Below are 16,670 nucleotides of genomic sequence, written 5' to 3'. Positions count from 1 at the left end.
CTCCAAGGTCGGTTCCGGGAGTTGGGTTGGGAGGTGGAGTTGCATTCTCTTGCCTAGAGGGCCCTGCGTCCCCCTGGGCGTTATGCGGTGTGCCCCCGACTTCCAGGTTGAAGCATTCTCGTGTCGGGTCGTAGCTCCCGTCGTCGGAGTCGGAGTAGCCGAGACAGTAGTTGCTGGCTTCCAAGAAGCGCATGAAGGTTTCCGGGTCGCCGCACCCGGAAGCGCCGGCCCGCTCGTCGTCGCCTGAGGTAGGATCCTCCGAGTATGACGAAACGGGCGGCGTGGAGATGAGGTCCAGTGTAGACCTCAAGTGGTGACCTGGAAGTTCCACGTATGCACTTAGCGAAGTGCTCGCGGAAGAGGCGTAGGTGGCGGCGGCGTTCCTGAGCCCAAAAGGTAACTCGGGGGGTGCCGCTGTTCTTCCTTTACCCATGGGTGGAGGATGTCGGGATGTTGAGGCCCCTTTGTCCCCCTTGCGGGGGACGGGCGCGGGCCGTCCCTTCCCCTTCGAACGGGGTGGGACGGGTAGCCGCGATGATCCTCTATTGGTCCTGGGAGCGGAGCTTAATGCCCCGCGAGCCCTTCCTCTCGCGCCTGTCAGGCCGGAGGAGCGGGCGATCTGGTGAGGAATATGTGGGGGGAGGGCCGGACGGGTCCTAGCCTCAGTGGTAGGGTCGAAGATCCTAGATCTCTGACGCCCCCGCCGTGTGCCCCCCGTAGGGTGTCCCGAACGGCTCCCACGCACTGACTGAGGTGGGATCGGCTCGGGATTAGGCTCGACATCACCACGTGGCGGGAGGAGGATCATGTCGTAGCCGGAACCGAGGGACATGAACTCCAAACTCCCAAACGTCATGATGGTGCCGCGGCGGAGCGGGTGAAATCCGTCTGCCATCCAAGCCTTCCCAGTAGGGACAGGCGAGCGTCACGCAGAAGGCCCCTACCTGGCGCGCCAACTGTCGGCGTCTAGACTCGTGGTCTAGGCACTAACAAGTATAAGTCTGTGTGACTACCCAAACTTGGATGGTGATGCAAGTGAGACACAGAGGGTTTATACTGGTTCGGGCCAAGAATGCCCTACGTCCAGTGTGGTCGCGGATTCTGTATAACCTTGCACCGAAGGTGCTTGTAGTAGGGGGTACAAGCTGATCGCGAGAGAGGGCTAAGTCCCAGGTCTCGGCTTAGTGGTGGACAGAGTGGTGATCGTTGCTCTGTGAAAGAGTGCGGTGGGCGTGTGCATGAACCTTCTGAACCTGTCCTTAGTTGTGAACCCTGGCTCCCCTTTTATAGCCTCAAGGGAAGACAGGTTTTTACATGAGTAGATTTCTTCTGTTGAATGGTGAAACCACAGTCCCGACCCTGTTGAAGCTGGTCCATCTCGTCCTTGGGGGATGGTTGATAGTATGGCTGCTCCTATAGAGGGTTACCGAGCCCTGTAGGGGTCGCAGGGGTCGGATCGCCGGCACTGCTGCACATCCTGTCAACAGTGGGGAAATGACCTCAAATAGTGGTGCTAATTAACCTCCTCCATTCCCTTTCTACTGTGAGGCAGTACGCCACAGTGAGAGAGGGAAGGATGCATAGTGACAGAGGTAAGGCTACAGTGACCGGGGTGGTTGGAACAGTCGGCGCCCTGCCCTGCTGCGGTATGGGAGTCATCGCGCTTGTCACTTCGGGGGTACGGGCGCCGACTGGTGGAAGTCTTGTCGACCTGGTGGAGCGGGGTCCGGCACCTGAGCCCAGATGGGATCGGGCGAGTCGGAACTTGCGTCCGAGGCCCTGAGGGGTCGGGCGAGTCGGAACCTGCGTCCGAGGCCCTAAGGGGTCGGGCGAGTCGGAACTTGCTTCCGAGGCCCTGAGGGGTCGGGCGAGTCGGAACTTGCGCCCGAGGCCCTGAGGGGTCGGGCGAGTCGGAACTTGCGCCCGAGGCCCTCGGGGGTCGGACGAGTTGAATGAACTGGGGCCCGTACCCTGGTGATTGTGGTTAGTATGTTTTTTGCGTTTTTTATTACTCTGATTTGGGTATCTCTTTTTATGGTACCCAACAACAATGGTTGAGGACTCTCAGCAAGAGACATTTTATTGGATGGACCAAATATAATTTAAGTATTCCATTATAGTAGAGATGTATACCTTTCCTAAGGAGTAAGGTCCCTTTCAATTTTAGCCCTCCTTCTAATTGCGTTTTCCAGTATCATCATCTTTGAATTGCAACTCAAGAACATGGAAATGCCTCGTCTTTATCAAATCCAACACTACTAATTGAACAATCAATGGGTTGTATATTTAACATAAGGATGAAAATGGTAACATGCAAGATTTTTTTTTGACCCCAAGTGATTTGTTGACGAATGATCAAACGTAGCTCTAGTGAATGTGTATATTCTCTGCAATGGGTAATCTCTCATAGGAACGGGACTTCCATATTGTTTCAATCTCCAACTTGGGCAGCAGACTATTTTTTGAACCCTAGAAATGAACACCGTCTCTAACTATCAAAACTAGATGATTTTAGCCCTCTATAAATTTTGTATCTATATAACAAAAGCCGTTTAGTCTCTAAAAATTCACACATAATCTATTGTAAACTAGTGTCTGTTTTCTTCTAAAAAGGTTATCTATCACTTGATGCTCTATATGGAGCTATTTGAATCTTATTTGTTTGTTTAAAGATAATGAACATGACTACAAGTAATAAAGGAATAGGATGTTCCAAATAACTTAAATAGACCACAAACTAATATATAAATTTTTTCTTTTAAAATGCTACTAGTTTCATGTTTTTCCAATTCCAATAGATTAGCTATGAAGCTTCTGAGATTAAATAAGACATTATTTTTTAAAATAGAAAACCACCTTTGAAATCTTCAAGTGAAACATAGCTGTCAGTTTTTTTAACAGTCAAAAAACATGTTTTATAAATCCATCTGAAATTTGGTCGATGTTGTTGTTTTTGCTAAGGCCTTGTTTAGTTTGCGATTTTTTGCGTTCAGTTACTGTAGCATTTTCGTTTGTACTTCGTTCATCCTAAATTATAAGTCATTCCAAGAATATTGGAGAGTCAAAGCATTTCAAGTTTGAGCAAATTTATATGATAACATAATAACATTTATGATACAATCTAAGTATCATTAGGTTCTTCATTAGTTATATTTTCATAGTAATATCTATTTGATGTCATAAACTTTTCTATCTTTTCTATAATGTTGGTCAAACTTAAAATGCTTTAACTCTACAAGATTTTTGGAATGATTTATAAATTGGGATAGAGGGAGTATTTGACAACTATCGTCTAACTATGGACAAACTAGGCTTAAAAAATTTATTTCTCAAATTACAGATAAACTGTGCAGTTAGTTATTTTTTATCTATATTTAATGCTGCATGCATGGGTTCAAAATTCAATGTGATGGAAAAATTTTGAAAATTTTTGAGAACTGTCTAATTTGTTGTGAAAGAAAAAAACATTGTTGTGAAGTATCGTTGAAGTAGTCGTGAAGAACATGATATGGACTTTATTTGAAATAGCACGCACCTCTTGAAGCCATGAAAGAGCATTATGGGCATTATCGAACAACCTTTGAAAATTAACAAATGACGCGCTTACCAAACTGATCTTACACAATGCTATACGCTACGTCACATGTGGTGTTGCATGTTGTATATTGTAGAGTTGCTTGTGGTTGACCAATCGCTACGAAGGGGAAAGGGTATTATTCATTGGTACTACTACTCCTCCTATCCTAGTCCTAGTAGTAGTTTGGTAGTATACGGAACGAGCGAGCAATCAGACTGTAATCTCCTGTCCGTGGCGTGCATGGTCTCCGATCCGACGGCGAGTCGGCGTGGGAGCAGCCCTGCACGGGTCAAACTCAATTGCCTTGGCAAGCGGGAACGGTAAAAGATGCTGCTGCCTGCCGCCGCGGTCACACCTGGACTGGGATGGACCTGGCTGGAACCGGAAAGTCTCCGAATCAGCTCAGCACACAGTGGCTGGCAAGCAGCTTGCAGCGTCACATGACTCGGATTCAAATTGAAATTTCCCTTTTCGGAATATACCAGGGTCTTCTAAAATTTTTTAAAAAATCGACACTGTAGCAATTTCGTTTGTATTTGACAAATATTGTCCAATCATAGACTAACTAGGCTTAAAAGATTCGTCTCGTCAATTTCGACCAAACTGTGCAATTAGTTTTTATTTTTGTCTATATTTAATACTCTATGCATGTGTCTAAAGATTTGATGTGTCGGGGAATCTGAAATTTTTTGCAAATTTTTTTGAAAACTAAACAAGGCCCAGGTCGTGTTTATTTATGCCGGCGAAATTAAATGGTCTCGCCGAAAATGCCTTTTCCTACAGAGCAGGGCAATAGACTTTGTAGACAAAAATTAAATGAAGGAACAGTTATCTGGGTCTTGTTCCGAAATTTTTTTGGTTTTCGGTTTTGTAGCACTTTCGTTTTAATTGACAAATATTGTCTAATCATGGAGTAACTAGGCTTAAAAGATTCATCTCGCGATTTACAGATAAACCGTGCAATTACTTTTTATTTTCGTCTATATTTTAGTGCTCCATGCATGTGCCGCAAGATTCGTGTGACGGGAAAATCTTGAAAAGTTTTGGTTTTCGGGTAAACTAAATAAGACCCTGGTAGTTTAGGTAGTACAGTACTAGACTAAGGCCTTATTTAGTTCCGAACATATTTTGAATTTTGGTCTAGCATTTTCATTTTTATTTGACAAATATTATCCAATCATGGACTAACTAGGCTCAAAAAATTCATCTCGTGATTTACAGACAAACTGTATAGTTAGTTTTTATTTTTGTCTATATTTAATGTTTTATGCATATGTTGTAAGATTCGATGTGACGGGGAATCTTGAAAAGTTTTTGGTTTTTGGGTAAACTAAGGCCTTGTTTAGATGCAAAAAGTTTTGGGATTTTGACACTGTAGCATTTTTGTTTTTATTTGACAAATATTGTCTAATTATGGAGTAACTAGGCTTAAAAGATTCATCTCGTGATTTACAAGTAAACTGTGCAATTAGTTATTTTTTATCTATATTTAATACTTCATGCATGTGCCGTAAGATTCGATGTGACGGGGAATCTTGTAAAGTTTTGGGTTTTTCGGTGTATCTAAATAGTTCACCCCGAAATTCAAAAAGTTTTCGAAATTTCCTGTCACATCGAATCTTGCAGCACACGCATGAAGTATTAAATATAGACGAAAACAAAAACTAATCACACAGTTTAACTGTAAATCGCGAGACAAATCTTTTAATCCTAGTTAGTCTATGATTGAAAAATATTTACCATAAACAAAGCAAAGTGCTACAGTAAAAAAATCCAAATTTTTTTCACATCTAAACAAGGCCTAATCCAACTGCCACAACAAGAATCTCTTCTCCTGAACAAGGTCAACCGGAATTCATAATATGTCACATGAATGCATTATTGTGTGTGGAGTGGACGCCAAGTCGCCAACAGCTTGGGGGGCTGGTCTTTCGATCCAGGAACAAAAAGCTATCACCAGACGAATCTCCTGCCAATTCTTTTTGGCACGTTAATTTTCCTCGTGAATTTGAGTGGATGAACTAGTTTTTTTCAATGAGAAAACCAAATCGCGAGCCAGATGTACATGTTTGTCGTCTGTTTCAATGTTAGCATCAGGGGTAACATCACAAACTCCAACTTTTATCAGCTATGCCATGAGACGTACTGCACCACACCATTTTCTTGATTTCGACGCTATACTTGTGAATATCCTATTTCCAAGTTGCTACACAAAAACTGCGCAACACAGCAGCACAATGCCAAACAAAAAAGCGAAGCGCTGCGCTGCGCTCTCCCACTGGGATACGTTACGATCAGGACTCCACCGTCGGATCCAGATCCAACGGCCGAGACCGCACGAATCCGCGCACCCGCTGGCAGGCAGGCGGGTAGGAAGGGCAATAACCACAACCCATTTCCAATTCCATGTCGCATTTCCTTTCCATTTCTGTTCCTCTCTCTCTCTCTTTTCCCGTCGCCGCCCTCGTCCTCGCCACCACCACCACCACCACCACTTCCCTCGCCCCCACCCGCACCCGCCGAACGCCCACCCCATTCGGCCTCGATTTCGCCGGCGGCGATGTACGGCAACGACAACTGGATCAACAGCTACCTCGACGCCATCCTCGATGCCGGCAAGGGCGCAGCGGCAGCGGGTGCCGGCGCCGCCGCCGCCGCCAGGGGCCGGGGCGGAGGCGGCGGCGGGGACCGGCCCTCGCTGCTCCTCCGCGAGCGCGGCCACTTCTCCCCCGCGCGATACTTCGTCGAGGAGGTCATCACCGGCTACGACGAGACCGACCTCTACAAGACCTGGCTCCGGGTACGTACGCGCGCGGCTCCGCTCCTCCCCGTGCGCGTGCGCGGAGGGCGAGCGAGCTCGCGCTCCCCGAATCCCTGGCTCCCTCCTTCCTCGCTGGTGATCCGCGGGATGTGTTGATCGATCTGTGCCTGTGTGTGTGTGCGGCCGCGTGTGCACGTGGTGGTGGTGGTGGTGGGTGCGCGCAGGCGAACGCGATGCGGAGCCCGCAGGAGAAGAACACGCGGCTGGAGAACATGACCTGGAGGATCTGGAACCTCGCCAGGAAGAAGAAGGAGGTGCGCCTTTTTGCTCTTGGTTCGTTTCTCCTCTTCTCTCCCTTCGTCGTGCTGCTTCTTATGTTCCTCGCAGCTTGTGCCCATCTCGGTTTTGATAATTCAATCCGCAAGCTGGGTTGGGCTCCGGAAAGAGGAGACGTGCGTGGGTTAGATTAGCGTTTAGCTGGAACTAGGATTGATCTTGGCATAGGTGCATTTTAGAGAGCATCAGGATCTGCTCCACAAAATGTTTCAGTGGAGTGTTCATCGAGCTATGGTCCTTCTCAATGAGCTTTGCAAAGGTATTGAGCAGAAGTTCCAGTTCCAAATTGATTTGGACCAGGTAGCACGCCTAGGATGTTTCTGCTTTGTCTGATCGCTACTTATGATGGGATAAGACATTGGACCAAAATGCCAAGCTTTTCAAGCTCCATATGTGTGATTGGGTTTGTAAGTTAGCTATTATTATCATCACCTGTCCTCCAGTTTGTCACCTTCTCCCTGTGGTTACTTCTTCAATTCATCAAAAACTGCTTGCTGAAGTGTTAGAGTGTGAAAGATAATTTAGCTCTTCCACTACAGATGTATGGAAATACAGTAATGATCAGTATGTGTTGATGGATCGCACTGACCCCACAATAGGATACACTACACTGCAAAGCACAAAACATCTATTCATATTAGTCTATGTTTGTTTTCAGCAGCAACAAGTTGAGCATGTAAGGAAAGAATAGTGGAAATTAGCCAGAGGCATTAGGTTATCTACCAAGGTTGATGGACCAAAGCATGTTTCACTGGTATCAGTGTCACCAAAATCTCCAAAAAATATGCTATTCCTTTGGAAAATCTGTAATAACTGCATACTCATGTCAGCTAATAGAGTCCAGGCACATGTTCTCCATTGTATTCTGGAAAAGGGTTTTTCTAATAGTCTAACGGATAACTATGATGAATTGTGCTGGACATCATGTTTGGTAGGAGTGTCAGGTTCACTCAGGTTGTTTATGTGCATTGCAACCTCAAAAAGCAGGAACTCTTATCTATCAAGACAGTATTTCTCTGTTTTGCACACAAATTCTAATATTCCATTTTCTCTGATCAATTCCAATAATTTTTACTTGTGCGTTTAATTCTGCCCCTTCAGTCCATTCACCATTTAATGCAGACTAAGCGACTGAGGTGTGCCTTATGTGGTCGAAAAAAACTGAAGATTTAAATTTAAATCTGTATAGTAGACTAAGAATTTCTCACATGTCAGCGCGCGCGCTACCCAGAAAGTATATTTGAGAGTTCCGCTTACACTCTAAACCTATAAGGCTACAATTTAAGGTTTATGAAAACAAGCTGAAGTAGAATTTTGAACCAGTAAGAATTATACAAAACAACTTTGTGTACACCTTGTTTCAAGATCTTCATTGCAAGTTTTGATTTTACTGCGATGAAGATTTAGTATAGTAAAATTGGCTATGTAGCATTCGTAGCACATTATCAATGTAATTGAACTATTTTGGTACATTTTAATTAGTCTCAGAGATCCATATCAGTATTTTTTACCACAAGTTAACATCTACTAGACTTTCTTCTATTTTGAACACTTTGAAGATCAACAGGTCCTAAGAACCTAAACTTCCAAGATTTGCCCTTCTACTCTTCAGTCTTCACCTAACCTGAACCTCTAAACTGCGGGTGTTTTACCTGGTAGAAGTTGGAAACAATGTAATACAAATTTGTCCTATTGAGCAACAATCAGTGCTGTGCAGTTATTCATTTGTACACATCTAGGAGGATAACATCAATCAATCTTTACTCCTTTAGCAAGGTACTTCACTTCATTATTACAATTAAGGTCTTTCGTGAGACCTGCCCCAGTGTCAACAGAGGCACCATGTCACTGGAGCTCCTCCCACGGTCCCACCTGATGCTTGCTCTTGCCTTATTCTGTTTGCCATCATACTTACCTGTTACAAAAGAGTATTCAAGATAGTTGCAGGGGTAAAACGGTGATCCCAAACAACGGATGTTCTTTTAGTTGTTGTGATTGTATTAGAATGTAACAAGTCCATATTGTGGTCTTTGTCTAAAGTGTCCAGCTGTAGATGGTACATGGCCATCCTCCTCACCAAAAAAAAAAAGAAAAGAAAAGGAAAAAAGAAAAGAAAAGAAAAGAAAAGAAGAGAAAGCCTTTGGCCAATGGGGAAAGATTGCCCAGTATTGCACTAAGAGCTCTCAGACAAACCGACAGAGAAATTCCCCGAACCATGGCTTCACCTATAGGGTTGCACTCTAACCTCGGCCAACCATGACCCTCTGGGATGGCGACCATTGCAAGTATCCCCTGGTAGGAGGGCCCCAATCAACCACTAGTGTCACAGGTTGGTGCCCTATGAATATTTATTGGGTTGCCAGCGAGGGGACTTTTTTGGTGCCATGAGGATTTGAGCCCTAGCCAGGGTCTCCCTCAACTACAGAGGTTACCACTACACTACATGAGTTTTGGCCTTTTATGAATCTTCAATTCCTCTTGGTAACCTGCAGTATGGATATCAAGGGCCTAGATGAGTCTGGGCTCATGGGCTGCTTGTGATATAAAGATACAAGATAAATGTTAGTTTTTCAATGCTTCTAACCACTGGCTTGATGACAACTTTCTTAAGCACTATGCAAAGCAAGTGGAATCAGGGGCAGGGAGACCTCAGTTGGGTTTGGCAACATGGATGATCGTCCAATGTGCATGGCCTTTTATGTTCAGAGACCTTTGTCTGTTTAGGCATATATGTGTGAAGATATGATTAAAAATATTATAGAATGTGTAGAATATCACGTGGAAGTGAAAATGTGGGATTTGAGTGGAAGTGAATAGATCAAGAGATGTAGGATTCTTTTTTGGCGGAAGATGAGGGATCTAATTTTTTATTATTTAAAGAGGTGGCATACTGGCATGTAGATCCTCTAAGACCACAAAATCAGATTGTTACAAGCAAACTATTTTTTCTACAAGTACACTGTCATTGGCTATTTGTTTGACTTATTAAAGTTTGTTTTTTTCCCTAACATACTGCTTTACACTCTTCACTTCAATAGAAGTTATTTTCTTTGTGTAAAGGTTGTATGCACATAAACCATGCTATGAAAAGTTACTTATGAGTGGCCCTATGACATTTGCTGTTTGATGTGTTGTTACTTTTTTTTTATTGAAATTTGATGTGTTGTTACTTGTTAATGCGTGGTGTTCATAGCTTACTGGTCCTTCTCTAAGTAGTCATAAAAAAGGAATCGATTGTTCAGTTCAACAAAACTCATTGAATTAGTTTAACATGCATGCTAAATAAAATTGGCATCATGGGTTTACAGTCCCTATTTTTACTTGTACTTCAAATGTTCCAACAGCTCTCACTAGTGCACACTTCACAACTCACAAGATATATTGACATTATAGTGTATTTCTTTGTGCATTTAATGTTTTGATTTCTAATCTGATAATGTTGTTACCAGAAGTGATTTTGTTGTTCAGTTTTTTTTTTTCACATTTCTGCTTTATCTTGTTATGTGATAATTACATGTTAGGTTGCATTTGAACTTCTATCTCTTCCATTTAATATAGTTTTTCTTTGTTATGTAAATTCCAATATTCAGTTTGAGAAAGAAGAAGCCAATCGCTTGTCCAAACGCCGTCTAGAGACTGAGAAGCCACGGAATGATGCTACTGCAGAAATGTCTGAAGATCTTTTTGAAGGAGTGAAGGGAGAAGACGCTGGTGATCCATCTGTTGCCTACGGTGACAGCACAACTGGGAACACACCTAGGATCAGTTCATTTGACAAGCTATACATAGTCTTAATCAGGTACATAATAGTTTATTTATCTTCTATAATATTTTTTTGACACTTTTATGTACATGCTACAGATTGATTAAGCTGCATGTAACTAATTCATCATGTGACAGTATGCTATTCATATCTGTTGCAAAATGATTTACATTAAATTGAAAGAAGTTCATAAGGAAATTCACTTCCACAGATTTAGCCTGAACACTGCATACTGTTCATACTATTCTTAGAATCGGTGGTTTCACAAGTTGGCATATAATCCAATTTAAATATGATGTAATCCTTTGGCTTGCTGGTATTTGTGTTGAAATATATTTGCCATTGAATTTGTGTTATGATGTATTATACTGTAGTCTTCATGGCCTGATACGTGGAGAGAATATGGAGCTTGGCCGTGATTCAGATACTGGTGGCCAGGTAATGGTATCGTCGGTGCATTTATTTATAGAATCAAGTATAACTGCAATTCTTTCTTCAGAATGAATAACTCAAACTTTATCCTGTAGTTAACGGAGCAGCTATATATTCCATTTGATGTTTCGAAGATATTCACTAAAAAGATACTAGTATCATACAAGGACATGATTTCACTTTCATCCACTGTGTGCTGTTTCATAGGTCAAATATGTCGTGGAACTTGCTAAAGCATTAAGTTCTTGTCCTGGAGTTTACCGGGTTGATCTATTGACAAGACAAATCTTAGCCCCAAATTTTGATCGTGGCTATGGTGAACCAGATGAGATGCTGGCTTCGACAAGTTTCAAGAACTTTAAATGCGAACGAGGAGAAAACAGTGGTGCACATATCATCAGAATACCATTTGGCCCCAAAGACAAGCATCTAGCTAAAGAAAATATCTGGCCTTTCATTCAAGAATTTGTTGATGGTGCGCTAGCTCATATTGTGCGCATGTCAAAAACTATAGGCAAAGAAACTGGCAGTGTGTGTCCAGTGTGGCCTGCTGTGATTCATGGCCATTATTCCAGTGCAGGAGTTGCTGCTGCTCTACTATCTGGAGCACTTAATGTTCCCATGGTGTTTACCGGTCATTTTCTTGGGAAAGATAAGCTCGAAGGGCTTCTCAAGCAAGGGAGACAGACAAGAGAACAAATAAACGTGACATACAAAATAATGCGCCGAATTGAGGCAGAGGAGTTGTCACTTGATGCATCTGAAATAGTTATCGCAAGCACAAGGCAAGAAATAGAAGAACAATGGAACTTGTACGATGGTTTTGAAGTCATGCTTGCGAGGAAGCTCCGTGCGTTAGTCAAGCGTGGCGCTCACTGTTATGGTCGTTATATGCCTCGTATGGTTGTAAGTAAACTATTCCTCTGATTCCGTAAACAATTACTCACTAGTTGCATTTTTGTCATATTTTATAGGTGGGCAATTAGCATTATGCTTTCTTGCTGTCGTAATATAGAGGTTTTAAATGCTCTAGTTCTCTATTACTTGCTCTGCAGATAATTCCTCCAGGAGTTGAATTTGGCCAATTGATTCATGATTTTGATATCTATGGAGATGAAGATAACCCATCTCCAGCCTCTGAGGATCCATCTATTTGGTTTGAGGTTGTGAAATTATTTTAAGATGCCTACATTCAAGATTTTACTTTTTATTTTACTTGATACATCAATTTGTTTATTCCTGTTGATCCTGTGTGTGTTTTTAAAGTTCATGTGCTGATGGTATGTATGTGATGACAGATAATGCGGTTCTTCACAAATCCTAGGAAACCTATGATTCTGGCTATTGCCCGTCCATATGCTGAAAAGAATATTGCAACGCTTGTGAAGGCATTTGGTGAATGCCATCCGTTGAGGGAACTTGCTAACCTTGTAAGATAACACTGGAACCTGACATTTGAGTGTTTTGGGTATATTGCGTTCCGATATCATAATTGTATTGAATATGTTAGTAATATGGAATTTTGATACGTTTTCCTTGGTACCTTTTGATTTTGCATTTCCAGACATTGATAATGGGCAACCGTGAGGCTATTTCCAAAATGAACAAAGTCAGTGCAGCTGTTTTGACATCGGTGCTTACATTGATTGATGAATACGATTTATATGGTCAAGTGGCATACCCAAAGCATCACAAGCACTCTGAAGTTCCTGATATTTATCGTTTAGCAGCAAGAACAAAGGTATAATGTTTTTAACCAAAAAAAAGTTCCATATTTCCCCCCTTCTTTTGAATGCCAAGAATTGAAGCACTTATCTTTAATATCTATCTGCTTTGTTTTTCTTCCAACAAGCATTCATGGTATATCCAACTGAAATACAGTAGCCATTATCTTATTTTAAGTATTCGCTGATACAACTTTTCTTGTCATATGTATGCCAGGGTGCTTTTGTAAATGTTGCCTACTTTGAACAATTTGGTGTCACCTTGATAGAGGTCAGAACTTTTGAAATCAGAAATTCATTTATGTATCTCACCATTTCCATGCCCTTATTACCTATCTGTTCTTTTTGTGAGCAGGCTGCCATGCACGGGTTGCCTGTTATTGCAACAAAACATGGGGCTCCTGTTGAAATTCATCAGGTTCATGAATCACATTGTACCATTTATTGAATTAATAGCGTATTGACTTACAGCTGTAATAGATTGGATCCTTTCTGGTGGATGTTGATGTAGGTTCTGGAAAATGGTCTCCTTGTTGATCCCCATGATCAGCATGCAATTGCAGATGCCCTCTATAAGATGCTTTCTGAAAAGCAGTTTTGGTCAAGATGTCGAGATAATGGATTGAAAAATATACACCAATTTTCTTGGCCTGAACATTGCAAGAATTACTTGTCAAGGATATTAACTCTGGGTCCAAGACATCCTGCTTTCGCATGCAAAGAAGACCAGAAGGTGCCTGTGAAGTGCAGGAAGCATATATTTGTTATTGCTGTAGACTCTGTTAACAAGGAAGATTTAATTCAAATTATCAGAAATTCTGTTGAGGCCACACGCACTGGAACTATGTCAGGTTCTACAGGTTTTGTGTTGTCGACTTCACTGACAATAGCAGAGCTACAGTCTGTAATAGTACGCACAGGCATGCTCCCTACTGACTTTGATGCCTTTATATGCAATAGTGGGAGTGATATATATTATCCATCACAATCTAGTGATGTGCCAAGCAATTCCCGTGTTACATTTGCATTGGACCATAACTACCGATCACATATCGAGTATCGTTGGGGAGGAGAAGGTTTAAGGAAGTACTTAGTTAAGTGGGCTTCTTCAGTAGTAGAAAGAAGGGGGAGAACAGAAAAGCAAATCATCTTTGAAGATTCAGAACACTCTTCAACATATTGTCTTGCATTTAGAGTGGTTAATCCAAATCATGTAAGCTTCTTTCCAGATCCTCTAACATTTGGTTGAAATTTTGCCCACTCATTATTTGGACCACTTTATTACAGTTTAAGTGTGCAACTTTTTATTTGACTTTGTTTATATATTGTAGTTGCCTCCTTTGAAGGAGCTGCAAAAGTTGATGAGAATCCAGTCACTGCGTTGTCATGCTCTGTATAACCATGGCGCCACCAGGCTATCTGTAATTCCAATTCATGCATCGCGATCTCAGGCTCTAAGGTCTGGTGCTTGATTTTCTTCATTTGTCTATTAATTAACTCTTCCTTTTTAAAGGAAAATCATTTATCTTTTATGTTGCAAATTAGTTGCAGTATCATGGCGTGTGGAGCATTTAAAAAAACTGTTTTCAAGATGTGGAATTTTCTTTTCCTTAAATTTATGAGAAAAGTAGCTCAATACCATTATAAAAAAGGTATCAATTGAATATTACATGTACTGTGAGTCTGACAACCATGTTTCAAGTACACATTGGATTCTATTTATCAACTTGGTGTCCATGCTGATGGCACTGAGCAATATTTCCCTTCGTGTTGGCCGTTGGATGATTTATTCCAATCATGAACTGTTTCAACAGAAGACTAGACTAGTAGGAGTGAGAAACTTGGTATTTACACTGGTTAGGACCCATTTTTTGTTTGCCTCTTCTCTTCTCTGTTTCTTTTCCTCCCTTTTGTACAGTTGGCATGTGTGTGGTGTTCAATGTTATTCTTTGGTTTGCTCTTTATTACTTCTTATAGTGACCAGCAGTTCTCCTTCCGGTTCCAAAAAAAAGCAGTGGGAGTGAGAAGCTGGACCCTATTGCTTTGTTTAGTACCAGCTGATTACCTGTCACCAGGATTAAAAACTTAAAATTAGTGAAGCTGTATGTGGCTCTCTCCTTACTGGTCTCCTAAACTGCTCTGTAATTGGTTGGGAATTGGGTGGTTACCAGAATATAACAGGGAAACTATAAGTTTATAACTTGGTCAAAACGGGTCAGGATCAGGTGTAAATGCTAAATAGGTGTTAATGCAGGCTGCGAACCAGTTTTGAGTTCATATGGGGGATCTGTATCCTTGCCTAAACCAGTTTAACTATAAGCCACATGATCAGGTTGGTTATGAACCTGGATGTGTAAGAAATCCTATAATAATATTTTGATATACAGAACTCTGGCGCTTCTGGCTATAGTGAGAGTTTAAGTAGCTAATGCATGGGGTGTTTTATTCCCTATAAAATATGAGTTCTTTTTTTGTATTTTTTACCTTTCAAATGTTTTGTGCAGCCCTAAAACCCTAACAGTGTAAGAAGTTCTGCAATAGATAATACTGCCACCATCACTAAAAATTTTCACTGGTCTGGTCTGGGATCTGTACTTTTGATTATTGTCTTTGGGAAACATTTTATGTATTTATTTCCATATCCACCTTGCAGCAAACATGTGTACAAACCCACTAACAAAATTTTCTATTATAGGTATTTGTCTATTCGCTGGGGCATAGAGTTGCCAGATGCTGTGGTCATTGTTGGTGAAACTGGTGATTCTGATTACGAGGAACTGTTTGGAGGTCTTCACAAGACAGTCATCCTTAAGGGTGGATTCAACACTCCTGCGAATAGGATCCATACAGTCAGAAGGTACCCTTTACAGGATGTTGTTGCTCTTGATAGCTCAAATATCATTGGAATTGAGGGATTCAGCACTGGTGACATCAGGTCTGCTATGCAACAGCTTGGTATACCCACACAATGACACCAAGTGCAATCTGTTTTGTTATTAATATAAAGAAAGAAACAAATGAACAACACGAATATACGATACAAACACTTTGTTTCCATTCTATTGGAAACGTCCGATTTTGCCTGCCAGTCATTTAATCTATGTGTGTGGTCCCTGCATGGGTTATGAATGACATTCCCTTGGATCCCCGCACTGGAAATTTTTGGAGCGAAGAGCATGTTAATGGATACATCCAGCTGTACAGACGAAACAAATTTGTTTAAATGTTGATAGTGGAAACATTTTGTGGAAGCATTTTCAGCAAACAAGCTTCCAATATACAAAGCTCACACTTTTTCCATCACTTCAAAGTGGAGCTTATGATTACAGCACAACCCTCTAAACTCTTTTTTTTTTCATTCTAGGAGGGGTGCCTTATATTGTGTAAATACAGTGTCACATAAATTTAGCACCATACATCTTGTTTTCTTGAATTAATATGCCCCAAGTGTTTACTCTCTTTTATATGTTTTTTTCCAACCTGTCTTGTGGTTACATCATTAATACCTTTATCCATCTGCTGCTCTAGTAGTTATGAAATTATTGTAGCAACTGTGGTGCTCCCAACTATGACTTCATCATGCATGTATTGATGCCTTACATTATCCTGCTTAAACATCATTAGTTGCTATGACTTGCACTCAAAGCAGCTTCTAAGTTTGGTGTAGTAGCTGCAACAATTACACCACGCCCATCTGCTCTCCTCCTATCATTTGCCCCCGGATGATCACGTTTTTACTTTTGCCATTTGTTTGACCTGATTTGGTCTTCTTTTGCTTGTTCTTGTGAACCCATTGAACCGTTTACTTCCTTTTTCTTTTCCCCTCTGTGTTAAAGAGTTTGATCTTGAAGCTAACCAATACCTGTTGCCAAAATAAATAAAAAATAAATGGGGACCAGTTGGACCGATTGGTTATCGGTTTATGGTTGGCCATCTGTATCAGGAACGACTGTGATTTGGCTGCTTTTCTTGAACACATACATGGAATGATAATATCAGAGTCAAAGTCGTGATAGCTCCAGGTGTGTGTTTGTGCATTTATTTGGCTCAGATGGAGGAAATGTTGGCCAAATAAAA

The 16,670-nt window shown here is 41.7% G+C and overlaps 1 protein-coding gene across 2 annotated transcripts; it reads left to right on the top strand.

The window, feature by feature from the left end:
- LOC8067709 (probable sucrose-phosphate synthase 3) lies at positions 5,991–16,087 on the top strand. 2 transcript variants are annotated; one of them, XM_021449298.1, is made up of 13 exons: positions 5,991–6,377; positions 6,563–6,652; positions 10,265–10,473; positions 10,812–10,875; positions 11,077–11,775; positions 11,925–12,032; positions 12,168–12,299; positions 12,434–12,610; positions 12,811–12,864; positions 12,949–13,011; positions 13,105–13,806; positions 13,925–14,052; positions 15,289–16,087. In XM_021449298.1, the coding sequence occupies exons 1-13, from the start codon at positions 6,138–6,140 to the stop codon at positions 15,563–15,565; spliced, it is 2,943 nt and encodes a 980-aa protein (XP_021304973.1). In that variant the 5' UTR covers positions 5,991–6,137; the 3' UTR covers positions 15,566–16,087. The 2 variants fall into 2 exon arrangements, with proteins under 2 accessions (XP_021304973.1, XP_021304974.1); XM_021449299.1 differs by lacking the exon at positions 5,991–6,377 and having other exon boundaries at positions 6,563–6,671.

The sequence above is a fragment of the Sorghum bicolor genome, chromosome 10, assembly GCF_000003195.3.
Source record: "Sorghum bicolor cultivar BTx623 chromosome 10, Sorghum_bicolor_NCBIv3, whole genome shotgun sequence".
In the NCBI taxonomy this organism is placed as follows: Eukaryota; Viridiplantae; Streptophyta; class Magnoliopsida; order Poales; family Poaceae; genus Sorghum; species Sorghum bicolor.
The sequence above is the reverse complement of the archived record's forward strand: the minus strand, read 5'-3'. Positions and strand labels throughout refer to the sequence as shown.